This window comes from Pseudopodoces humilis, chromosome 3 (genome assembly GCF_049639895.1).
Source record: "Pseudopodoces humilis isolate 2021_Gansu_Grassland_sample_001 chromosome 3, ASM4963989v1, whole genome shotgun sequence".
NCBI lineage: Eukaryota > Metazoa > Chordata > Aves > Passeriformes > Paridae > Pseudopodoces > Pseudopodoces humilis.
The window spans coordinates 9,041,720-9,068,810 of NC_142202.1; the positions used below are offsets into that span (position 1 = coordinate 9,041,720).

Consider the following 27,091-nt stretch of genomic DNA (forward strand, 5'->3'; position numbering starts at 1 on the left):
ATCTCTGTAAAACCTTGAGGGCTGTGAAGGGGAAAAGTATCCAGGTTCTAATACTGGAGAGGTATTTCTTTTGTGATCCAAGGGATGCCATAAAAGGGCTGCTGGAAGGCATCGGCAGAACCGGCGAGTGCTGTCGGCTGCTGCTGTGTGGATCTGGCTCTGGAGTTGCAATTATTTACAAACTGTCACATTCTTAAAAATAATGTAGAGGTTTGAAAGTATTACCTAGGTTAATTTAATGCATGCTTGGAGGTTTATAGATGAGTAGCTTAGTTTTTGTTCAATTACTTACTTTAGTTTCATTTATTTTTGTGTGATTACTGTGAGGCTTGGATCTTTGCGCCTCTCCATCATGCGTCTGTACTGTGTGGGTGAGGGTTTGAGGTCAGAATTCCAGTGGTTCAGTGGAGTGATGAATGCCTAATTTTGCCTTAGATGCCCCATGCAGTGGGTCTTGATGATGTTAACAAGGTGAGAAATTCACCCTCCTCTGCTGGGCAGGTTGTCTGTGAAAGAGCTGCATGGGAGAGAGGGGATGTTGCTGAAGGTGGAGACCAGACCTGGACCTGCCTTTTCCAATTTTCTCCACAATTTCAGCAATGCAGCCACCTTACATGATCACATTGCCTAAAATGAAGGTGCTGATTTATTTTTAAAGTTTTTATGTGCATTTTTGAAGTTGTATTAGAAGCCCTGCTTGCCTTGGTGGCAGTGGAGGGCTGGGGTACAGACACATCTGTTAGACCTCAGTGTAAATCTCTTTATTTTAGGAGCTTGTTATGCTCCATGTATTTCAAGTGGGTGTGTTTATAAATTACGGAAAAAGCCACTGATACTTCAGTGGTGGTTTTTTTTTATTTTAAGTACTGCTGAAATTACAGCAGAAACTTCAGAGATTTATAATGCTGCCAATGTAATTCAGTCTTGAAACTTGGCATGGGAGGTGTTAAGCTGGTTGCAGCCTGTCATTGCTTTACTTTTTACTGTGTGTATGCAGTTTGGTGGCTGTAAAGATAAAAAGGGTTAGGAAATGGTATAGAGTTCTATAAAATAGTAATTCTCATACTTGCATTGCTTAAATGACCTTGTATTTTTAAAAAGGCACTTGATGTTTAGTTGAACTAGGACAAAAAGAGTGCAGAGCTTGTTTTCTGTGTTTAAAAGCAAGAATAAAAGGCTGCAGTACAATTAAGCCATTAGAGCTGCTTAAGGGAAAAAATTTCCTTCTTTTTCTGTGCAAGTATTCAGCATTTTGTTACAGTAATATATCATGAGTGTATTGAATGGCTGGAAAATTACTAAGCAGTGCTGGAGATGAGCTTCTGCTTGTTATTTGAAGGAAGTGACATGCAGAGTTAACTAGATTGGTTAAAAACAATAAATAAAATGAAAAAATTAGAGGGGTATTGATAGGAGAGGGGCAGGCTGGTGTGGAGAGGGAACTGGAGGAACACAGGGAGCACGATCTCACAAATGGAGTCAGGAAGTTCTAGAAATACCCTTTATAAACACCGCATCCTACAGGAAGAACCTTAAAGTCCAAATAAACCTTTTCCCCTTGTGCCTATGTATACATAAACTCCACTGATTTGGAAGATCTTATCAGGTCAGTGATGTGACTTTTTACAGTAGTTTCTAAAACAAGTTATATGATAAATATCAAAATTTTTTTTAGCTATTTATTGTGTTTCTTTTTGTTTTTGTCAGTTATTAAAGTCTGTGTCTCCCTACCCAAAAGTCCTAAGCCTTCCCAGGTCAGTCTGCCTGGATAAGTGACCATTTTTGGTCAGTATCCCTACAAACACAGAGTTGTGTGGATGGACAGTCAGGAGGAAGGTGAGGGATTTTTATCTCCTTGACTTGATGTGTCCATGGGGGAAGATGATCTTCCCCTACATCAAAAGTTGTGATTATAGGAATGTGGCATGCATAGAAATGCTTAGCAGACAGCAGATAAAGGGGAGACAGAAATAGCCTTATTTTGATGCCTTGGATTGAACTCCAAAAGAGTTTGTTGGTCCTGGGATTGCTGTGGCCATCTTGCATGATGCTGGGCTTAATGATGTTAAAATGTGCTTGCCTTACAGTGATGTTTTACCCAACTTCTCTCCTGTAGTTGCACATTAAAAATCTTGCTTCTCTCCCAGGCTTTTAAAATAATTTTTAGTGTCCAAGGAATAACTGTGTGCCCAGAAGCCAGGATCTAGCCAGGGTCTCCCAGTTTCTGGGTGTGGAGGTAGCAGTTGGTGTGCCAGTGACTTCAGCTGTGCTGATCCTCCCCCAGTGAGCAGTTGAGGAGCCCTTTAAAATCACAGCCTATGAATGAAAAAAATTACAGCTTAACATAGTCTGCCACCAACCATTCATTTGGTTTGGTTCTGCATGTGTGCCTTCAGACAAGAGTCCTGAAATAAGTTTCTAGTGCGTGCAGAAAAGTCCCCTCTTCATTCCAAATCCCCATTATCAGCAAAAACGATTGTTCCCTAGAGTTAGTAGCCACATGGACTATTTTAGAAATGGTGGTCCTGAAGATCCATAAATTGAAACACAAAAAGCCCCCATCTGCTGCAGTTTCATCTTGGTTTGGCTGTGAAATCCTGCTTACTGCTTCTACATCTGTGTACTTTGTATTTTCTAATTCAGGAAAGCTCTGGGTGAGCTGTAGACTGGGTTAATTAGTTGATAAAATTTGCTGTTCAATCCAAAAGTCATTAACTAATATATTTAGCAGCTTTGTTACTGGTGGGGGTGTTTTGGTGGGTTGTTTGGGTTTTTTTTTTCCTCCTTCCCTTTCTTATATCCTTAAGGAAACATGGGCTACCTTTATCAGAGTATTGGTGGAATAGCTTCCCCAACCTTTCATAATGTCAAATAAAAAAATAAACAGCCTTTCTTATGGCAAGGAAGGGATGGGGAAAGAAGGATGTTTGTGTACACTTTCCCATTCATGTTTTAGAGAGAAAATACATAAACTTCTGAAGTCAGTGCTGCATATCTTGTGCCATTATAGGAGTTGAGAGTTGGAAGCTTAATTTGCTTTCTCAGTGCTGACTTAAACAAAACCAAAGGGGAATAGCAGTGAGCAGGAGAGCACTTCGCTGCTTTGGGTTTGGCTCTGTTGGCCAAATGCACTCCACGTTCTGCAGTGATTGAAGCAATAAAATCACAGTGATTTTGCTAATCCTTTCTCTTTGGATTCTGAATATAACTAAGGTTTCTATGTTGATTTGGGGTAAGGTGATACAGAGGAGAAAATACATCCTTTTTTCCATCCACTTAAGTGATGAGATTTTAAAAGGCATACTTTTTGTGCAAATTTCATATAAAGAAAAAAAAAGCAATTAAATGTTATTAGACTGTTCCCTCTTTTGCTTGCTCTCTGCTGCAGGAATTGGAGGAATAATTTCTCACAAGACCATTTACCAGGTTTTGTGGTTCTATGTGAGTCTGGTACCCTCCTGAAAATAGTCAACTGAATGTAGTGCTTGCTTCTACATATCTTAAGGAAAAAATTACTGAGATTTGTGTGCTTGGGGTACCAATGGTAGAGGTGGGACTGAAAATCAGCATCCCTGGTTAGGCATTCTTCAGATCGTCATTCACGTAGGGTCACAAGTAGTGAGCCCTGGCTATACCTGCTCACGGTGTGGGTGTTTTAAACAGCCACGTGCTGCCTTTGTCCAGTGAAGAAACCCCTGCCCTGTAAGCCAGGCTTGGAAAACCCAACTACTTTGCAGGAGGCATCTGTGTCTGTTGCCTCTGACCAGTTGTCTATGGAACAGTTAGACACAATAAGCTATTTATTGTAAATAATGCTGTAAAGAACTCAATAATGGGCTCCAGGGAGCTAGCTAAAAGCTGCTGCTGCTGGTTGCACAGAACATGCCTGCATTTGGAAGAGGTTGTCTCTTGAAATGGTCAACACTGACTCTCCTTCAGTTGAGAACTGAGCATCAAAGGTGGATCCTTCACATCCTCTCTCATCTTTGTATGAAAGTGACTCTTCAAATCTTAGCATGTATTAGAAAATGCTTGGTAGGTAGCTACTGATGTTACTTCTGAGTGTGGTTAGAACTAGATTTATTTTACAGTGGATATTGAAGTAAACATGTCTGTGTGTAATGAGAGCAGTGGGGAGGAGCGGCTAGAATGGAATGGCAGAGAAATTTACCTTAATTGGTGATGGGTCAGCAGAAAAAACATACCAATTTTTTTGTACTGATTAATTTCAGCTCATGGTTTTATTAACTGCCACAATGTGAATTTGGGCCACTTGGGTCACCCTTTGCTAGAGAGGGCACAAGGAGGTGGTGACTATTTTTCTTAGACCAGTAGAAGTGAACTTTCTTTGTGTCTGCAGATGGTGTCTTCCAGTGTTAGATGGTGAGTCTTCCTTGGTTTATTGTTGAGGGGTGCATTCCTTACCTGAGCACCTGGCAATTTCCTTACCTGTTAAACCTAATCATATCTTATGTCGTGGATTCTGCACTCTTTTAAGCTCTTGTTTCCTTAGGTAGATGGAGTAAATGTTGAGCCCCTTTCCTTTACTTCCGCATGTGACTTTTGTCAGCAAGAAACTTCTGCTGCTCCCCGAACTTCAGAGTAAAGCCAGCTCCTCAGGACAGAAAGGGGAAACTCCTTGAGAGCGCTCTGCAGCATCGAAATGCCCCACATAAAAGCACGTTTGTACATTTTGTTACATGAAGGAATTCCTGGCCGTACCCAGCCCTAGGTAAATAGCCAGGGAGAAGCAGCTGAAGCATGACGGATGGCGGTGGTTGGAGAGCAGGGACGTGAGGCGTGCAAGTCCACGGTGCAAAGCAAACAGCGAAGGGAAACCGTGCTGTGTTTTACAGAGCTGGTGTTGGGTTAGGACAAAACTGTCTGGCGCCTAAACTTCTCCTCAAGATCCTGTGCAGCGAGTACAGAAAGCGCAGGAAAGCTTGTTGAAGTTTGTTTTTTTTTTTAATCCATGGGTGAATTTTCCTATTATGTCATGCATTTCAAGACACTTGATAAGTATTGAACAATGAAAGAAGTAACCCCTTTGGGGTGTTTTGCTGATTTGGTGTTTTGCTTCAAATTCTGGACAGCAGAAAACTTGGAAAGTTTATAATCTTTTTCTGAAAAATGTATTACATAAGGTCCAGGGCAGTCCTACCTGTCAGACAGCCAGAGCTGTCCTTAGAGCTCCCTAGGTTAGTGAGATGGCAGAAAACCAAGGAGAGTTTTCCTTGGATGGCTTTAATGGGATTGTCTTGGTTGAGCACCTGTTTCAGACATCTCTTGCTATGTAATTCATAAAGGGGATTTAGAAGCTCCCTTGACACCAAAGGGAAATCTTTGAATCCCAGGAAGAAACATATGCCTGGAGAGAGGGCAAAGTGTGATTTGTTGGAAGCTGCTGCATTATAGGGAACATGAATGAGTTTCTTCAGTTAATTGAATAAAGAAAGGTTGAAAGGTTTGTGCTTGTTTACAGCTTGTATATGTTCTTGCTGTTTTATATGTAACTTATTTTGAAAGCTAGACTTTAAATATGGGGGAAAGAAATACCTAAAAGGCTAAAATCCTGTCCCTGTATGTTAATTTTATTTTGGAGCATTTTAAATACAGGAACTTCTTCTGCAGCACTGTGGCTTTGTCATTCCTGAGCTAATTAAGATGTTAAATATACTAACCTCTTCTGTGCTTAAAAAAGATACTTGCTTCTCTGTGTGATAACTTCCCCTCTGCAGGATAATCCTTAGTTTTGTCGAGAGTGCTTTGTTGGCATCTCCAAGGCTGGTGCAGGCTATCCCCCCACACTGCATAGCACAGCACTCCTGGCTTGTGTTGTCCGTGGTTGTACCTCTAGTTTTGTGAGCACTTTTTGGCATTCAGCACTCCTCTGCCTTATATGCAAATACTAGTCAGTTCATGTCATGGAGCAGGGTTGTGGCAGAGTGGGTTTTTATTTTTTTGTTTGTTTCTTCAGCTAGGCAGTGTGCTGACTCTGTTCTTCCTTTTGGCTAAAATTAAACCTTCTCCCCACCCCACGCTGCTCTCCCACCCTTGGACTTCTATTACACGAGGCATGAGAGACATGCAGAGCAGACCATAGGTTGGCATGAAGTTTCAATTAACTATTAAGTTTATTTAGCTAGGGATGTGATCTAATTAAGCTTGAAAAAGCATGCTTGCCCCAGGTGAATAGAAAGCTTGCCGGAACAAGCATTGTGGCACCGCACAAAAATCACTCCCTATCAAAGGAAAAGCTTAATATTATCCCTGCAAATCTAAATGGGTTGTAACACCTTCAGCAGCTTAAAGTTAAGTTAATAAGGCTAAAGTTAATAAAACCAGCTGTGTGGAGACAGTGTGAGAACCTCTGGGCTCATCAAAGCCCTCTCTGCCCATTCCACAGCAGCATTTCAGGAAGGCAACTGAGGAGCCTCTTGGAGCTTGCAATGCCATGTGCTTGGCAGAGGAAGTCCCAGGCACTATCCAGGAGTGGGATTTTTGAAACAGTGCCTGTACCATCCTCCATACTGGCAACAGCTGGTCATTATAGGCATGATGGGTATTCTGGGGTCCCTGGCACCAGAGCTCAGCCTGCCCCATCACTACCTTGGTTGGCAGGAGAGTCCAGAGTCTGTAAATGCCATGAAGATTTTCAAAGCTGATTGAATTTTATTATTGTTGTTGTGATTTTATTTCTCATGTCATTGGTGTGCCAAGTACTGATGGACCTCTAACACTGGTTGATTAATGCATAAGGCAGAAATGCCCCATGCAGCCAGGACTGTGCAAAATGAAGCCATGAGATGTCCCAGAACAAAAGTCCAATGCTTTCAGCATCATCTGGCTTACAACTGTCCTGGACACTGTGTCCTGTCACCAGAGCTGCCAGAGCTCAGAAGCTGGATGAGGCACCCACCATTTTATTGTGCTTTGCTGTTACTTCTTACTGTTTTCATATGCATTTAAGAAAAGGACTTGTAGAGCCAGTCCATGACTTCTGAAAGTATCTCTTGAGTATTGGCAGACAATGGAGTAAAACACTATTGTATTTTGCTAGTGAGCTCTCTACTGATGACCTGCCTCAGTGGCAGGAGTGAAAGTTTGGTGCTTTTGTGGAAGCATTGCACAGGGTGTTTTGATGGCTCATTCCTTCATCTGGAGCAAAGGGGTGAAGTCAGGATATCTGGGTGTCATTTCAGAGTTGAAATGAGTTTTCTATGTGACATATCAGGGTGGAAAGCACAGGAAGCCTTGGTAAGCACTGTGTATGGGTGCAGCTCCTTACCACCACCTCAAGTACTTAATTATTAGCCAGAGAGCATGAACTTCAGCAGTGTTTCTGGTAGTGATTTCCTAGAAGCTGGTGCTCATGAGCTCCATCTATTATTGTTGTTATTATTATTCCAATTTCTGTTTGTAATTGATGCAAGTTGTTTAATTACCAATACCAGTACTTAACAGGAGGAGCTACAAGGTGGTGTAGAACGTTTGGTCCCATAAAACCCTGGTACAGGAGCACACGTGGTGCAGACAAACCCAGAAGGTAGCAAAGGTAAAAACTGGTCTTGCCATTTGCAGCAGGTCAGCAGGATTTGAATGCAGGTAGTCATGTGGAAAGGAAATGTGAATTGGTAAAAGGTGGGTACCCACTGATGACTGTACTGTTACAGGCAGTTCTGTTCTTAATACAAAAGCAGAAGGCATGTGGCTTGGTGTAGCATGTGTCAAATAGCAACTGCTTAATATCTGATCCAGTATAGAGATACTAAAATATTTGTGTGCAATAACCGTACAAGTAACATCTGCATCATTACTGCAGTCATAGTAGAGGTCAAATCCAAGTGGAAAGCACTGATGGTGTTGCACTTGCATTTTCTTAACGTGTATCATTTTCCCTCTGATAGTTAACTAACATGCACTAACTAACGTGGAAATTTAATTGTATTTTCTAAACTGTGAATGCCCTAGTTCAAAGGGATGACTTTCAGTGGACAAAAATAATTCAACTATAAATGGTACTGAGGAGTGATGAGGACATATTAGGAGCATAAATATTTAAACCTTTTTTTCAGGTTAAGTTAAGCTTATTTTCTGCATTGATGGCTTTCTGTGCTCTGGGAATTCTGCTCTTAGGTTGGCATTGAGTACATGCACATGGCATTGGGTGCAGTGGGAATTATCTAAATTTTTTGCAGGCTTTTGCAAGAAAAAGATGCTTCTAAAAGATCCTGAGTGAAGACAAATTGATGGGGGGGGTGGGGGTCCCTGTCTCCTACTCTCCCCACCTCCTTTAACAGCAGAAGACCCCTGGACAGTGCTGTGCCTCAGCCTGACTCACTCATGGAAGATAAGTTATGTATGATGTAAAAGGAGTCTGAGGGCTCCTTGTGATGCTGCCATGAGTGCACACAAGATGTTTCTGAGACAGAAGTTTGGTGCCTCCAGACAAAGTGATGGGGTCTGTTCAGCTTTGGGGACCTGTGCTGGTCTGAAAATAGTGCCACCAGGTTGCTGCAGAAGTGATGGTTGGCCCCAGCACACCCCAGCTGCATCCTTGTCATTCACAGCGGTGATGTTTTATTTTCACTTGAACGAAAACTTAAGGCAGGAAAGTCCAGAACAACTTTTCTGTTTGTGGCAGAGCCCTTGTTTCCAACAAGCACTGCCTTAATACTGCTACAGTAAATATACCAAAATACATATCTGGAGGGAACGCCTAGTCCCGTGCCTGTGGGGGAAATGCAACTTCAAAATAACTTGATTTATTGGTGTCAGCTACAGAGCATTGTCCATGCATCAATTCACAATGGCTTTAGATGAGGTGAAAACTGAACTACAGTGCTGGTTAGGGAAACAGCAGATCTGTAATGTGCAGGATGGCCTCCCCATCTGACAGCTCTGGGGACCTGGGTGAGGAAACTCACTGCAGCTGCTTTTGTATAGAGAATAGTATGACCTGCAGATGGAGGTTTTTGCTGGTATCTTAAGCTTCAGAAAAACAAATATTCCCTCAAAATAACATTAAAAAAATAAACTTCCACTTCTTCCTGTTTTTATAGTTTGCTTGTTTCCTCAGTGTCATGGTTTTGTCTCCAGTACTGTAGATTGTTAATCTTCAGAGGATCAGGACCTTCATAGAAGTATTTCCTGTACATGTTTATCTGTCTTTTTTAACAAATTAGTATCTGCTTGTTCTCCTCTGAATTTTCCTTTAAATAATAGGAAACTCCCCTTAGTAATAAGGCTTTTTTGCTAGAAAAAATATCTAGATTAATCACTGCCAAGGGTTAAAGTACCTTTTTTATGACTTGGTTGATGGCATCCTTTAGGACATATGCAAGTAGCACCAGATTCCAGAGGTCACTGTCATTGTGTTAGTTTTGGCAAAACGTTGTTTCAGCTAAACTTCATTTACTTGGTTGTGAATGCATCTGGAGGACTCCTGTCTGAGTGCTAGCTGGAATTCCAGAGGAGGGATGCTGCTACATCCTAGGCTGTCTCTTGAGACAGCCACAGATTTCCACCTAATCCTTGAGCAAGGTCAGCATTGGCCATTAGTCAGCAGGGAAGTGCCTGTTTTCCACATCCAGATGTTGCATTGCCTTGTTATAATGGGATGGAAACAATCTTTTCAGCTGCTACACTACTAACTTTTGGAACTTCTAGCTAATCTCAACACAGTTTGTAAGTATAGGCACTAAATGTGTAAATATATTCCTCCTAAAACATGCATTTGTGTATGTGTCTTAACTCCCAACTCCTTGCTGGTGTCATTGCAGCCCAAGCACATCTGGACAGGGTGAAGACAGGAGAAATGTGATTTCTCCCCTCTCAAAATTGATGGTGTGCATCATCCATGCATTTCCAAGGGAGATCACTGGATTTGGGTGGGTAACTGACTTTCCCCCTCAGCTTTGTATTTCGAAAGGAGCTGTTGTCATCTGACTCCATCACTGAATCCGCTGGAGCTGGGCCTGTAAGTCAGAGCTCCTTCTGGCACCGCCTCGGGTTTCCGTGGCGGAATGCCCTGGGTTGTGTTGATATCCACAGCATCTGCTGGCTCCCAGGTCTGTCCCTGTGCTGGAGGAAGCACAGGTTGGGCAGCAGCCTCCTGATGGTGCTGACATTAATAAAAAGGCATCCCTGGACAAAGGAGCAGCTTGTAGGCCTTTGCCCCACCTTGCAGAATAAAGCTGGAAATATCCTTTTATCACACTCAGAGAGGCGTGGAGGAGTTTTCTTTTGTTTGGGGTTTTTTTCAGACCTCTTGTCAACTTGTGATTTCCCATTATGGTGCAAAACTGCAGCAAAGTTTGTACTCATCTTGCTTCTGGACAATGATATCTCCTTTAGGAGGCTGGAAAGCCATTGCTGTTTTCTCTGATTGTTAATTTCTAGTGGAAGAGAAGGCCTTGCAGGGCAGTCTCGACACATCACTCTTCTGCTGCCATTTGTCTGGGAGCCAGAACATCACAGCAGAGTGCTGGGCATAGAGCTGACCTCCCTTTGCACAAATACAGCAGAGACCCATCTTCAGACCAAGGCTCTCCTTGCTAGAATTTCTCTTGCTCCAAGGTATTAGTGGACATGGTGGCAAAGACAGATAAATTCTAAAGTCACACTTGTAGCTGGATGAAACTGCCTTAAGGGAAAAAAAACCAAATTTGTAGGTGGAGCATAAAAGGGTAAGCATGTACCTTTTGTCCTTGGAATTAAAACCCTAGTTAAATCTGAGTTTAAGGGGAGGAAAAAAATTAAGCCATTTTGGATTGAGATAAACACTTGCGGTTTCATTATCATCTGCTGAACATGCGTAGAGTGGTTGTTACACAGCTTGAGACAGAGAAGAACCAGTGTGAAGTTAGAACAAAAAATCAGGGTATACCTTCTTTCTCCCGTTTAGATACTTCAACAATTTATTGGAAATTGATGGTATATGGTATGGGGCTTTGCCTGAACATAAAAGGTAGATGCGTTCTTCCCATAGGTCATCTGCAAGGAGATAATGTTGCTTCTCTTCAGGGTTCATTTTTTGTTGCTTTTAAACAGTGCTGTGGACATTTAAATTAATAGATTTGCATAAGCTCTTAGCAAGTTTTTTTGGTCTGATGTGGTATTCACCAATGAATCCAGAAGATTTGAGATGGCACCTCCCAGCTAACAGTGAGTGTACCAAAAACCCTGGTGGGTACAGGATGAGAAGCTGCTTCACCATCTTTGCTGCTAAAAGGAAAGACCATGGGAGTCTTTGATCCCCTTCATATGTATCAGAGGACTCCAGCTGTCCCTATACTGAAACTTGTCAGAAGGAATTGAGATGTGAGAGCATGAACGTGCAGTGTGTTGAACAACTCATCCTTACCTGCCAGAATGAGAAAGTAGGATGACCCCAAGATGATTCCCCTGGTTGGCTCCTCTGCTGTGTGCAAGCAATATCCCTCCTGCCAGCGACACATTCAGCAGGCACTTGGCACCACCGTATCTTTCAGCATTTAAAAGATTCTGCCTGTTAAAGCAGAGCACAGGAAATACAAGCCATTAAATGCATGTGACAGTGTTGTGACCAGGCAAAGGACAGTGGTAGGGAGAGAGGCAGAGGCACGCAACTGCCAGCATTTTGAGGAAACGCTTGTTTGTTTGTCCTTTTTCCAAAGCCCTTCGGCTGTGCAAGGGAAGCGCCGGCAAAGATGTAAACAGGAAAGCTGGCTGCAGGGAGAACAAAGTAGGGGTTAGGAGATGCACACAGTTGGCCAGAGGAAACCAAAGGTACTGGTGAGAAATCTCTGCCTGCTATTGAACTTAAATAATAAAATCAGTAAGCTAAGAAATAGAATCATAGAACCATAGAATGGTTTGGATCGGAAAGGACCTTAAAACTCGTCTTGCTCCAAAGCCCCTGCTGTGGGCAGGGAACATCTCCCACTAGACCAGGTTGCTTAAAACCCCATCCAGCTGACCTTAAACACTTCAGGAAGGGGCCATCCACAGCTTCTCTGGGCAGCCTTTGCCAGTGCCTCACCACTCTGTGAATAAAGAATTTAATATTTAACCTAAACCTGCCTTCTTTCATCTTAAAGCCATTCCCCCTTGTCCTACACTGCATGCCCTTACGAAAATACTTAATGCTGGATCCAAGGCAGTCCTGTTGACACTTGCAGTACCTCTCACAGGAGGGGAAGCCTGCCTTGTGTTTTATTCTGTGCTCCAAAGAAGGCAGAATGTGAGGATCGCTGTCATAAATGAGCAATAAAATAATTCCCACATTACTTAAAATGAAAGTGGAATCATAAGCGTTAACCATCTTCCTTTTACGTCTATAAAAGAACAGCTTGTTCCCAAGAGCACTGAAAAGAAGAGCTGGACAAGGTACATTTTAAGGGCAAGATAATGTTTTACTAACACTGACAGAGAGGCAGAGTGATCCTGAAAACTTAAGCTGGGTAGTTCAAGTCAGTCCCTGGCAAAACAGGGAGCTGGCTGACAGGAAATACAGTCAACATCAGATTGGAGAGTGTGAAGCTGGAGCTGGTCAGCACAGTTTTACAGGAGTTTTCAGTGATTTTAGGAATGTAGGTGGATAAAGGTTATCATATCCTGGTGTGTGCCTCTTGGTCTGCAGGTGGTTTTACCACGGAATACTGAGTTGTGGCATGGGGCTTTCCAGAAGATAGTGCCAGCCTTCAGAGAGCAGTAAAGATTATTTGAAATTTAGAGGGAAGAAATTGGAGAAGACAAAAAATAATACATCTGGTTTAGGATGTGCATAATCAGTCTGAGAGTACTCACATGGTAAAAAAAAAAATTATCCTGAAGAAAGGGAAAGCGAAGATGCAATGGTTAAAAGATTCACACTTGAGTACCTCTACTTTGAGCTACGTATTAAAGTGCAAAATAAAAAGGGAGGAGCAAGGCCTTGGTTTTTTAGTAGCTTGCTTTTAGACCCAGTTTCCTATCAAGAAAATGAAAGTTTGCAGTGTGCCCTGTGATGACTGAGGCCGTGTCACACAAGTAAGGCAAAGTACAGGGTTAGATTTCCTGGAGTATATTACAGCTGTTTGTCCAGGTATCAATTAGGAGCCATGGAGGAAGGGTTTAATTAGAAGAAAAGCACATGAGGCTTTTCCGGCGTAGAGGAGCTCGGTGCATTTCATTTGTGTAACCTCTTTTCTGGTCATGGATGTTTATTTGGAGTCGAGTAAGACGCTCTTGGCACTTTCCTTTGATCTGTCTTCAGGAAAATGAAATCCATATGGCCTCCACCCAAATCCTGGCTGGAAATACCCATCTGTGCTGGGGTCATTTTTTGTTGTCATACATATGTACAAAGGTCCATTCATCTATAAGAATGACATTCAAAATAGGGAAAACATGGTAATGATATGTAAGGAGGAGCATTTCTGTGCTCCTGGAATGTTTAGCAGCCTAAAACATATCATAAAATGTCTGAAGTCCTTCCTAAGGATCTACTTTTGTGCTCTTCTTCCTATTTTTGCCATACTTCCTGCTCTTCCCTATGACACAGCTTAATGAACCAAGTATTCAAGAAAGCTTTGTGGACAGCAGGGATAGCGTAAGTGCAGTGGGTGTCTCTCAAGTGTTGGGCATAAAAATACACTGGCCCTGTCTGTGAACTCTTTTGTTAGAATTTGTTGTTTGTTTGGAGGGTGTTTGATTGTTTGGGGGTTTTTTGTTTGTTTGTTTGTTCTATTGGTGTGGAATTTTTAATTTATTTTTTTTTAATTTAAACAAAAATGGTGAAGAGTGACCTTCTTCACCTCTTACAAGGCACAGCAAGCAGCGTTCAGACACTACTGCTGTCTTCAATCTTGAATGCTACACTTAAGGTAGGTTGCCTGGTGTTTCCAGAGGACGAGGAATAACAAGTTCCAGTATTTCTAAAATGGACCTGGGACTGCAGGTGCTGAGACACCTTTGTGCCCAGTTCACAGCTGCCAGGGCCTGCTCCTGGGTGCTCTGTTAATATTTTGCTGCAGAAGTTCAGCCCATTGACATGAGTGCTGTTAACAAGGTGATTGAATTTCATTCTCCTCTCCAAAAGTGCTCCAGCAGCTGCAGTGAAAATGGGCTCCTCTTGCTTCAGCCACTGTCTCAGCTCTTTGAATTGTGCTTGCATTTGGCTGGCAGGCAGCAAAAGGCAGATCCACCGCCTTGCTGGCTCTCCAGGTGCAGAGTTTACTTTAGATTTCTAGCAGCAGAACCCTGTAGCAGCATGAATTTTGCTGGGAAACAGCGAAAACGTTCATGTGTCGGCACAGCCACGCACCAGTCCATGTCAGGAATTGCAGGAAAACTTCAGAGGATATTTCACTGTAGAACCAAGCTGTAGGGTTGGATGTGCAATCTGCTGGACTGGGCAGCATTTAAGGGATAAAATACAGTTATTTTAATAATAATTTTTTTAAAATGGCAGCAGCATTGCTAGTCTTGGAGCTGAGGTTTGTTAGCGTAGCCTTAAGGTTAAAGAACATGTGCAAAGGTGAGAACCCAACCAGTGAGTGATTCAGTTGATGCTGATCCAGTGACTTGGTATCTGCTTCCCTTTGGAGAAAACCCTTGGGAGCAGGGCTGAATGAGTTGGTGATTCTTCTTGACTGATGCAACAGCTTCTGGATGTAGACAAAAGGCAAGGGCATTATTTCCATCACTATGGATTGAACATGCTGTAACATTTGTATCAGAGCTTTTCTGTCTTGCATTTTCACATGCAGTGTTTGTCCCCCTGCTCCTGACCCTGGGCAGAGCAGCAGCTTTGCAGAGATTACCCAGGTAGTGGCTCAACCCAGCAGGAGCTGAGAGCTGCCCCACAGCAGCTGTGAGATTGTGGTACCTGTACAGTGTGATGGCTTTTCTGTAATGTAATTTGTTATATTGGAACTGTTTGTTAATGTTGCTCATCTGTAAGAACCTTCTGATGGCCCCAAGTCTCTCTGTGTGTTGAGCCTTGAGTTTTTAGGAGGACCAGTGGCAGGATGGTCTGCAGACCAGTAGGAAGGCAAGAAAACAGGAAGGCTTTGGGGAGATGTAACTGCTCAAGATGTTGCTTCAAAAGCATGATTACAACACAGCTTATTCAAGGATAGTTTTGTCTTACACAGGGAGGCTAATTTCATCTTTCCCCATCCTGTGGGAGAAAAGCTTTAGAAACTGGACTTGCAGCAAAAATTGCCAGGCAGCTTCCTTGAATTTTTCTGGCTGAAGTTGCTTTAGACTTACGTTCTGAGCTCTTGCTGAGGATTGAGCTGATGGGTGCTGCATTAAGCATTTCAAGGTAAAAGCAGTGTTGCTGCAGAGCTTGAAGTGGAAAGTGAAGTGGCAGTCTGGCACATCTGGATAGGAGAAGATGTGGACTGGGGATGTGCAATTAAAATCTAAAAAAAAACCCACCTACTATTTTTAATTACTTGAATAGCATGATGCTCTGACTGATGATTTAACCCATTGGTTGCAAATGCACTTCTACCAACACAGACTATCCATTGGCCATTAAACTAAAGATCTTTTTATGTCGTATATTGAAATTCAGTAAATGTAGATACCCATTGATACCACTGTAACAAACTTTGCATGCTGCCTGTTGTCTTCATCATGGCTTTGGGCTGTAGCTTGATTCCATTGTCATGACAAAATCCAGCCAAGCTACAAATAGTTGCCTCGGCTGCACCTCCACACTTGCTGGGCACTGGCAAGAAGCAGTGAACAAATGTCAGAATGTCACAGAATCAAAATGGCTTGGATGGGAAGAGACCTTTAAAGGCCATCTAGTCCTACCCCCTGTGATGTTCCAGCATCCTCCATGCAGCCTGGTGTCTGCTCACTGAAGGTGGGTTCAAGCCTCATTGGTCTTTAGCTCAATATCCATGGTCCAAGTTTTCTGGAGCACTTGTGATTTTAGGTTGTCAGTGTCTGTGAAGTGGGGATGCAGCTTTCTGCTGAAGGATGCTTGCAGGCAGCATCACTTCAGTCACCATTCTCCACCTTGGGGAAAAAGGGATTTTTGTCCCAAATCAGGGTTAAAGCCTTTAGATTTAAGGCAGACAGAAGCAGCTGAGCCTGGAAACAGTTAGCTTTCTTCTCCTCTCCTGCCTAATCATGAGCATAGATTAGTTCAGAAACTGGGCAGATATTTTTAGACGCTGCCTTCAGAGCTCTAGTGTCAACAATTTTTATTCTTGTTACCGATGCTGAGGCATTTCTTGAGCAACATTTCTGCTTTAATGAGAGGGCATTAAGGATCATCATGGAACTTGTGGGGACATACACAACACCCTGGCTGAGTGAGGGATTCCTGCAGTTGGGAAGGTTTCTGAGCAGCGAGGGAGCGTTTGAGACCCAGTCTCCCAAACAGAGCTCCTGTGCAGGGATGTCACTGTTGGCACTTAAGTTGTGTGGGCTGCCAGCAAAGATGGGGTATATGAGGAGCTATAGCTGATACTTAGATATACCAACTTGTATTTAAAGAAGTATTTTAAACCCCATTAAAAGGTGCGATGGAGGCAGACACATTGGAAGGCTGAGTGCTTCCTCCAAGCCTTCTGTGTTGGTTGGACCCTTGGTCCCAGCGCTGTGTTGGCAGCTTTTGGGAATGCTGACGGGCTACCAGAGGAAATGACACCTGCATTCAACTTTGGACCTGTTTGCAGCCCTGGGTGCCTGGTGACAGGCCTGCCGAGCTGGGGCAGCCTCTCAGCTGCACGTTTGCCCCATCAGCTGCTGCTAAACACCCCAGTCATGAGTTTATGGCAGCTGTACCGTCATTATTTCATCTTTTTTTTTTTCCCCCAGCCTATAACCGGGGTGGGGAAACAAGGATCTTTGGTCGATGTTCCCTTCCGAGCCGGGAGGATATTGCAAATGAGTAATGGTCCGGCTGGGGCTGTAATGTGCAGAATACCTCTGGGATGACTCACGCCGCACAATGCAGCACATCCCTCAAGGAGACTGAATCACGCATGGGGGGAAGCCGCCTGCCCGCCCGCTGGGACGCGGGGTAACCAGCACAGACGGGGAGGCTGCTGCTGCCAATGCTGCTAAAACGGAGCAGTAAAGGTTTAAAATGCAGAGGAAATGGCATCCCCCAGCAGGTAAGCGTGCTCTGGCTGCGTGTAATTCCATATTTTTTACTCTTGGGGTTCTTTCTCCTCCGCCTTCCCCATCTGCCCCCACAGCCCTTCTGAATGTTGTCTAAATCAGCATATAATTTATCAGTGAATATGTATGAAGTCTTCTGCGAAACACAGCCTTTCATTTATGGTTATATGTAATTTTTATTTTTTTTTCAGAACTAATGGTTTAACATTCACCCTTTCTTTAAATACCAATAGGAAAAAGAGATGCTGCCTGGGAAGCTGCTTCCCTTGATGTCCCTCTCTATGGACATATGATGGAGTAGGGGATTTATAAAAAAGGTTGAAGGCAAAAACAATGTGAGTGCTGGTTTTGATATAGCCAAGAATGTCTTCTTTTCTTTTTTATGTTCATTTATCTGGCAAAAGATGAAAACCCTTTAGATTTAGACTGCAGTTATCCTGCTTACTCCCTTACCCCTCCTCTGATAAAGACCCAGCTGGAACCGAGTCACAGAATTGTTTTATTTTTTCAATATTTGCAAAATATTATCTACTCTTCACAGTTATAAAATACATGTCATTGAGGATGTTTACAGAGTGATAAATATAGTTGTAGTCTCGAATGATCAAAATGGAGGAGAGTGGGGGAAAATTCAAGTTCCATTGGGAGAAAGTTTTTTTTCTTTGTAAACTTGGCGTTTACAGGAATACTCTGTATATGCTTGTCTGCAGACATGTTCATTTTTATGGAATGCAGTTTCTGTGGTTTCCAGTTGAGATTTTTTTTTGCTAACTATTGCTGTTCATTAGCTAACATAGGGATAGCAGTAATGGAGTGCTTATGGTCAGTTTATTTTAGGAAAAAAATTAGGGTAGAACTTGGTTGTGGTATTTCTTTGAGGTGCAGGGAATCAATTCAGGATGCAGATCTTAAGAATCTACCTGTTTGGCTGGCTAAACTTTCATGTGATTTTTGCTTATCTCACACGTAATATAAAACAAATAACATCCGTCATGCAATAACAATTTATTACTCATTAATGTAAATGATAGTGCTAATTATCTTCCTTGTAATCTGTTAATATTTTGTACTTTTGCACAAAAGTAGGAGGACTTGATGCTGTAACTCTTGCCAGTACTGCATGAGAGGTGCAGGGCAAGTTATTCAAATATATTATGCTGTCCCTTTTAACTTTTCAAGACTTACCATGTGCACCTATAACCATTTATTGCAAAATTGATCTATTCAAGAAATTTGAAGGGAAGTCTTTTTTTAAGAAATTTCATTGAACAGTTGCTCATTAAAAGTTTTGTCATTAGTATGTGTGTCCCAGTGATGTCATGGCTGCCTTTTAGGAAAAAAAATCAAACACTGTTTTGGGTATTTTTGTAACAAGATTTGCTGTGACTTTTGATAGTTCTAACACAGTTTCAACAATTTTACATAAATGCTTCAATACAGACACAAGTCATAAGTTAATCTGCCCCAATACCATTAAAATGTCATTTTAATTCAATATTGTTTGTGTAATAAGCTAATTTCTGGGAAGAGACCTTAAATTCCATGTGCTTGAGCTGCATCAGTGGATCTTTGTTTGCCTACCTATCAGCATGCTTGTAAGCCACCTTTTTTCCCTAAAAAGCTGCACCCAGTTCATTTGAGGTTTTGCCCACGTGTACAGCACTTTGTGGGGATCATTGGGCAAGTTTGGCATAGGAAAGGATATGCTGGCCAAAAAAAACGGATTTAGTCCATGCAGGACTACATAATATGTATATTTTTGAGTATATATATATATATGTATGTATGTATGCATGTATGTATTTCAGGAATGAATTTTCATGTACTTCCTGGAAGGATCTGAACTAATTACGGGATTATGAAATCCCATTTGAGCTAGTTAGGATAGAGCTGTTTCTTGTAAACTCAATAAAATCAGCCTTAAATGTTGAACAAACGTTTTGGTGAAAGGGTTCCTTTGTTCCTCACTGCCTCGGCATTTAAGGGAGATGTGGAGGCGGGCGGCTGGGTTGTTGCAGGTGTCTTGGTTTTTTGAGAAGTCCTTTTTCTTCTGGAAAAAAAAAAAAAAAGAAAAACCAAACAAAACTGCTGTTAGTTTTTCCTATGGAGGATTTTTGGATGTGCTGCAGCACTGGAAGCAAACCCAGGCTTGCCAAGCACTGGCTATGGGGACCTGACCCCTCTTCATTTTGCCTTTGGGGCTGCTCTAGGCTCAATCAGCATCTCTGGAGCAAGGAAAGTGGAGACTGAATTGTTTGTATTTACTCTGGCTGTGTGGAAACTAAAATTTCCCAGGTGCCCCTTTATTCTGGTGGTATTTGATATGAAAAACAGAAAAATACAGGTTGCAAATTGGTTATACAGGAGTTGGGTTACAGATATAGTGGTTCTTTGTTCCTGGTATGCTGCAGAGGTGAGGACAAGAAAAATTTTTGGAAGGTTTTCCATGGTTTTCTTCTTCCATTCTAACATTTGATCTGGCCAGAGAGACACAGGTATCTTTTTTTCTTGGTGATACTTAATGAAAAAGTTTCAAACCTGCTGGAAATCTAAGTGGTATGGAAATACCAACTTCATTTGCTATAGCTGCATACACTCAGAAGTTTTGTTTCAAATGAATGGGTAAGTTAAGATTTGAGGAAGAAAATGCTGGTTATAATCTGCAGATACATCACCCTTGCTAGAAGGTTCACGAACCAACCAACAGATCAAGGAAGTGGGACTCCAAAAATAGCAGCTTTTAATGTCTTCCACCAAAATGTCCCTGCTTTCTGGCTGTGGGAGGAACTGCAGAGAGGAGCATCACAATACAACTTGCAGCAATCACCTGGGCAGAATGCGATGCCTTTCACTCCAGCTGTTGGAGCTGCTGAGGCAGGGAAAAAACCTGGCACTGTGAAATACATCCAGGTCAGCCAGAGACGGGTTGTGCCCCAGTAATCATAAAGTTACATTTGTCTGGCTCCAAATAGTTTAAATTGTGTTTATGTGCTTGAACTGCTTGACCTCTGCTGCTGTTGCATTAGCAGCCTCCTGCTGTCCTTTTGGCTCTTCCCTGAAACCTGGGATCTGGGAATGTCAATGCATGGATTAAAAGACCATGATGTTGAAGTCCAAAATGTTGGAACCCATTATATGCAGATACTTTTTTTCTGAGACCTGGATCTCTCCTGGCCTTGTGAACTGTAGAGTTGGGAAGGGTGGAAAATATCAAAGTGCCTTACAGCAGCAATAGTGTGGAAGTTTATGAGCTTGTATTTTGGTCAGCTTGGCTAGAGGGAAAAATGTTACTGAGTTATAGAAGGTGTCTGGGAAGTGTTTTAGATGCCAAATGTGACTCAAAAAAATAGTAAATGCAGTGGGTTGGACTACTTCCCCCCCCCGCCTTGGGATTTTTAGACATCTCAGATGGTATTTGCAGTTGCTGCTTTGGAAGCAAAGTGGAAAAGAAGAGCAGCTGGTGGAAGGGAGTTGTCTACTTTGACCCTCCTTTTATGAAGACAGTGGTGAAATTAAAGCCTTAATTAAGGAGTGAATTGTTTCGTGTTTAGTCCTGGATGCAGGATTGCAGCCATACAAGGGGCTCATGGTTTTTTCCCCCATTAGTGTTGCTGGAGATGATTTGGTTTATGTCTGAGAGCACAGGATGATGGCATCCCCATGTGTACATGGTAGGGGACAGCACTTCTCTCAGCCTCAAGTGTCACCTGTCTCTTAGACACACCAATGCTTTGTGAGCTGGACTGTAGATACCGAAACCAGGGTTCAGTGATGACAGAGGTAATATTCAGTCACTTCTTGTTTAGGAAAACTCTGTGTCCTCCGGAAGAGCAATTATACATGCACACACTCTATTTTACTTTTATAGATATATATGCATACCCACGAGCTATAATTTTTATAGAGTTCTCTTTTCCTTCCAATAAAAACAACACGTGCTTCTCGGCACTACCTTTACTACTCCCCAAGTTTATTCTGTTTCTTTTTTTTCACTCAGGGTGGGGCAGGCAGACAACCTGGAGCAGCCCTGGAACATGCTGGCTGGCTGCCATGCAGCTGGGTAATCCCTTCAGATACTTTCTTTCTAAGCTTTTAAGGCTGTTGAAGACAAATCTTTGGGGTTAAGCTAGCATTTAAGAGCACAATTAAGAATAGTTAGCATGAAATGCATAGAGCGTAGGCTGTAAACCCAACAGTTAGAGTAGTCTAAAAAGTTTCAAGAATCCAATAAAACAAGGGGAACTAAGGCTGCTGTGGGGTTTTCTCTAATTGTTTCATTTTTAGCTATCAGTACGTCATTAATTGTAATGGACCGAATATTTCCATGTACCTCATTAACCATCTCTTGTGAAAGAGTCAAATTGCAGTTACCATGATAGAAATGCAGGTGGATGGCTTGAATGTGGTTGTTCTGCTACTCTGGTGCACCAAGGTTTCATCAGTGGCACACACATGGGATTTGTAGATCACTCCTTTGCTCCTCAGGATTTGGAATACTTGGAACCAGCCAGAGCCTTGATGCAGTCGCGTAAAATTAAATAGCAAAGAAAATAAACAGCTTTTACACTAAGGAAACGAAACCCTTATATGGAACTGAAATATTTGAGTACCTCCCAAGTATTTATCAACACTGGCATGAGGGAAAGAAGCATTGCCTATTCTAGGCTTGTGGATGGAAGCAGCAGGCAGGATTTAGATAGAAGGCTGGAGGAAGCTGTGTGTAGCCTTGAAAATTCAATGTGCAGCTTCTGAGTCCTAATCCAGTGATTAAACCAAGATGTCAAGCCCTCAGAACCCTTAACCACCTCATTTCCTTTTATCTTCCCTTTCTTTTTTCCCAGGTCCTTTGGCACAGGTTGCGCTTTGGGAAATGTGGCTGGAGCAGAGTGGAGTGGGAGTGGGGACTGGGCTCTGCAGGGAGCTCAGCGTCACTGGTGACTTTTGATCGTGCAGGAAAGCCTGCCAAGGGATTATGTTAATGGAGCCAGGGCTCTGCCTGCCCTGCCAATGGTGAACCCTTCTTCTGGACAAGGCTCTTGTCTAATAGGGGAACAGAGGTCGTCTTGCAGTGGTAGGGGGATGGAAACTAGATTTTTCTGGCTTAATATATTTGAGGAGGTTGGTCTTCAGGATGGGAAGAACACAGTGGAAGTGGTGTTCTCTCAGTATGTGGTGGCAGAGTTTGTAAGGGCCATAGGTCATGGATAGATGTGGATATGAAGAGGAAATCCATGTGTCTCTGTGCCCCACCAGATTGTCGTTATAATGGGCAGGGATAGCCATGGCGACTAAATTTAATGTATAGCTATCCATTAATACTCAAATGTAATTATGAGCCTAAAGGATTCACTGAGAGGTGATGAAAATGTGTAAATAACTGTCAGGAATCATAAAATACTGAGTAGCTGCTTCTTGCTTAATTTTCCTTTAAGTGGACAGCTTCTGCAAAGTAACTGAAGGCAGCATTGCTTTTGGGACAGCCAAAGGCTCCAACTGCTGCCATAAAAGTGAATGGTAAATCCTGCAGGAAGCTGTAATGCCAGTGGCAATTTTCAAGTGTGGAAGGAGAAGCAGCAGTTTCTGTGGATGACTTTTGCGGGAGGATAGGAGGGAAGGTCGTATTGAGCGGCTCTGACTTCAGAGGAGAGCTAAAAATAAGTCCGGAAAGGATCCTTGGGGAATAGCAGAAAGATGTAGAAATGTATAGTTGGCTTTCTTTTTACTTCATCTGCTAATTGCTAATCCTTATAGACCATATGGGAAAGGTACAGAGAAGGAAACAAAAACTGTCTTGGATGGAAGCAGCTCAATTTTTGCACAGCAGGAAATTAGCTGAAGTATTTTGCTTGTTTCTGAGTATCAGGAAGTCAGGAGATTATAGTTGCCACTGTAAAATCTACAAACGGGTTTTCATTAAAAAATCAAAAGGTAACTGGATCCATTTATAGGCACACTTGCCCTGTTTACTGTTCCAGGAAGCTGCTTTAAGGATTTGGGCAAAAATATTCTGAAAAACATAGTTTCTCAGTTCTGTGAGTACCTTGTGTGTGTCAGCTGTGGCCGTGTATCAGATTGGAAAGCTTTTTATCAGCCAGTGCAAAGTACTTAGGACAGCAGGGGTTGAACTTCCAGCATCTGTGCACTGCTGTCCGGTAAAAAAGTTGGCATATCCATAAAATAAAGGCTGTGAAGAGAAAATGGCAGCATGTGTTCTGTGAGATCTGTGTAGCTGCAGAAGAGATGAGCTGATCCCAGAAGATGCTCACTGCTTCTCTTGGTTTGTCCTCAAACTGCCTTCAGGTAGGGTCTGTGAGGCTGCTTGCTTAGATGTTAAATCTGGTTGTGTTAGAGAAAGGGAAGCTTGGAATTTAAGTGTTAGCACCTGAACTGCTGCAAAAATAGTCTGAAAATGAGGCAGTTTTACCTGGTGCAGGATGAAGAAAGCTACTACTGCTTGTCATGCTGTACAGGATGCTGGTAAAATATCGATACAGGGAGGAATTTCTTTCCATGAAGGATGATATCTGTCATTTTGAAAGGCTGCGTTTTGGAGCTCTCTGTGTGTTGATCTTCTTTCTCCTGGTGAGGTCACCTGGTGGCCTGGAGATGGACAATCCCTGGGCACTTCCTTGACACGTCCCCTTTCTCGCCCTTGTTGATGTTCCCAGGTTTGAGTGCCCTGCAGCAGCTTTGTGGGCACCTTTGGGTGCCTCAGCAGCTCTGCAGCTGACAGCGCCGTGGTTGTGCGTGGCTGCCATCCATGCCATCCACATGGTGACTTCCCTGTGAGGGTGTCACAGCCATTGGCACTGTCCTCAGCATCCCAGTGTTAATCGGTGTCCAGCATGTGATGAGCAGCAGTGATGCAGTGTCAGCACGAGGACAGAAAAGCGAATTTGGGTATTGCCCAGCAGTTCTGTGCTGGGGACAGCCTGTTTCAGCTTGCAGTCTGTTGCATGTTCCATGCAAGGTGCGTGGCTTTTGCTTCCGTCCTGTAGGGGCTTCTCTGCTTCCAAATGACCCTGGTGATGTCCCCAGTAGATGATGGAACAGTTGCTTTGTGGAAAGGGTACAGGAGGAGGCCCAGAGTCTCTGGAGGGGCTCTTCTGAATCTTTGTGGTGGGCATCTGGATTATCCCCAGATCATAGGTGCTTCCAGAATAGTTTCTTGTGAGGTTTGATGCTCTGCCTTTCAAAACCCCATGAAATGCTAGTAAACTGTTTTAGGAGGAGTTTGAGTGTCATCTTCCAAAGCCCACTTCACAAATTTGATCACAGAAACCTTGAAACACTTTGTTTGGAGGTTATTTGAGTTCCATGTGTTTCTCCAGCACACTGGAGACCTGATGCCCCAATGTGGGAGTTGGCCTTGGGGTGATGCCTGGGTCGCCCACCCTCTTGGTCCCTGTCCCTAGCTGCTAGAGGCAAAGAATGTCAGGGACCATGGGATGTTTGATCTGTGTGTTGACATCTGGAAACCTGGCAGGTTCATTCCTTGAGGTTTGGAGGTCTCCTTCTTATGGTGGCTGGAGTGTTCCAGGCCATCCATGACAGGGGTGGACTTCCATCCCGGGCAGAAACGCTCCGTTGGGGTCAGCGCAGCGCCGTCTAAATACCTCCCTCAAGAAAAACTGCTGCGATGCAAGTGATGCTCACAAAAGGTTCTGTTTTTGTTTTGTTGCCATTGCAGTGACAGCTATATTGTGCGAGTCAAAGCTGTGGTTATGACCCGAGATGACTCCAGTGGGGGATGGTTGCCGCAAGAAGGAGGCGGTCTCAGTAGAGTTGGCGTCTGCAAGGTCACGTACCCGGAGGGCAATGGAAGAAGTGGATTTCTAATCCATGGTGAAAGGCAGAAAGACAAACTGGTAATAGACCCTAATTCAACTTTTGTCTGTTCTTATAATGAGAATTATCCCAAATCTATTGCTATTGTATTCTTGTGCAAGTTTTTTGGGTGGTGGTTTTTGGTTTTTTTTTTAAATATATAAAAAACAGACATGTGCAAATAATACCAGATCGGACAAAACAAACCCAGTCCTCATCTGGAATTGACATCTTTTGCTACCTAGGCTGGTGTGATGCCACCTGGAAGGAGCAGGTGCATTTTTGACATCCATGTGCAAAGATCCCCTTTGAATGAAAGAGGACCTGTGTTTTTTTCTTTTTTTTTTTCCTTAGACCTAGTGCGGGGGTAAGTGAGAAGTGAATTGAAGTGTAAAGAGCCCATGAAGCCAGTCACATTGCACTGAGTAATGCAGAGCAAGCCTTTTAAAAGGGCCATGAATTATTTATGCTGTGTGCTGTTCAAGGTTTGAACAAGCTGAGTGAGAATATGAAGACAAGTTGTCTCTTATGAATTGACACACTCAGTTTCTCCTGGTAGCTGTTTATCTAAAAAGGAGCTCTCTTCTATCCCTGCACAAATCAAATTAATAAAGCCTTTTCCTGATTTCCAGGGGCCACTTGAAATGTTATAGTTTGTTATCTTGTTTTTATGTATTTGATTCTTCTGAAATGCACTCCTGTGAAGATACGGGCTAGCTTAAAAGCAGCACTTCCTCCAGACTCAAAAAATGCATTATTTTGAGTCAGAAATGATCTTGGCTTTCAAAAAGACTGGTGTTTTAAAGCTGTTTCAATTATGGTTTGTCTTTTGAAATGCTGTTTTGCTTAGGATGCTTTTTTTGACATTATTTGGGAACCATGCTTATGGTTTTGAGGGGTGGAGTAAGACATGACAAGCCATTCCTGTTGTCCCTGAGCATCACTCTAGAGATGGTTTTTGGCACAGCAGAACTTGAGATGAGTGTCTGGCTGGGGGTGAACAATTTAAAAACAGTGAGGGGAGTGTTGCAGCACCTCCTAAAACTGCTGCTGGTGGATAAAGTTTCTGTTGAGTAAAATTATTGAGGGAAGAGGTTCTCCTTCCTCCTGAGCCCCCTGCTAGCTTAACCTGTGCCGTGCTGGGTCTAAAAAATGCTCCTGGGGTAGGGAACGAGCACCTTCTCAAAGCACAAGCAAAAGATGAATGTGCAATGGTTTTGAGAATAATTACAGTGTCTGGTGTTTATTAGTCATAATTTGGTAGGGAAGGATGTTCCCCTGTGCAAGGCATGACTTGGCTTGCTTTTTGGGTCCGGCCTGAGACGGTGTTGGCTGTGTCCTTGGGGTGGGGAAAGTGACTTTGCTCTTCTTTCGGGGCTCATGCCCTCCCAGGTGGTGCTGGAGTGCTTTGTGAAGAAGGATCTGGTGTACACGAAGGCAAACCCCACCTTTCACCATTGGAAAGTTGACAACAGAAAGTTCGGGCTCACTTTTCAGAGCCCTGCTGACGCTCGAGCCTTCGACAGAGGAGTGAGGAAAGCCATCGAGGACCTCATTGAAGGTACTGTGGGGATGGACACTTCCACCCTTGGAAGAGGGGGGAAGGAGTTTGAGTCAGGGAGCTGAGAAGAGGGATGTGTTTAAAATCAGTTCTTGGGCTTGGAGGTCTCTTGTGCACGTGTCCAAGTGCACCTGGGGCGCTTATCCTACAGTGAGCAAGCCCCAGCTTTTAAGAATTTAGTTTTCTCATCCCTTAGAGGAGATAAGGTGTTTCAGTCAAGTATTTTTCAGTCCTGTCTGTCCAGACTTCTCCCTATTATTTTTCATCAAGTTTGTTGTTACTGCTTTTTTTGATAGGCTTGGATTTCACACTAGCAATGGCAACTCAAACAGCCCAGGCTCTTAATTTGCAGTCAAATCTCATCTTACTGAATCTTTGTTAAGTCATAGGATTTAATTCCTGCCTGGAGTTGAATAAAACTCGAGTTTGGTTTTGATTTTATTTTCCAGTAATTAGTTTTGTCTGCATCCTCTTAGTTGAATGGTAGTTCTTGAAGACTTTGTTGTGTTTTGGGGTGTTGTTTTTTTAATTCTGTAAAAAATGTGTTTGAATTGTCTGTGCTTTGAAGTTGTCATAAATTTTTCCTTTTCA

At 42.9% G+C, this 27,091-nt stretch overlaps 1 protein-coding gene across 4 annotated transcripts in view; it reads left to right on the plus strand.

Moving 5' to 3' along the window:
* The window catches only part of SPRED2 (sprouty related EVH1 domain containing 2), a 58,259-nt gene that overhangs the window by 7,797 nt on the left and 23,371 nt on the right, over positions 1-27,091 (plus strand). The window contains exons 1-3 of one of the 4 annotated variants that reach the window (XM_005525410.3): positions 17,021-17,105; positions 24,803-24,980; positions 26,332-26,500. In XM_005525410.3, coding sequence (XP_005525467.1) covers positions 17,089-17,105; positions 24,803-24,980; positions 26,332-26,500 — 364 coding nt within the window. In that variant the 5' untranslated portion in view covers positions 17,021-17,088. Of the gene's footprint in view, positions 1-17,020; positions 17,106-17,365; positions 17,448-22,028; positions 22,123-24,802; positions 24,981-26,331; positions 26,501-27,091 lie in introns of those variants that run through there. The other 3 variants (XM_014254708.2, XM_014254707.2, XM_014254706.2) reach the window with 3 other exon arrangements.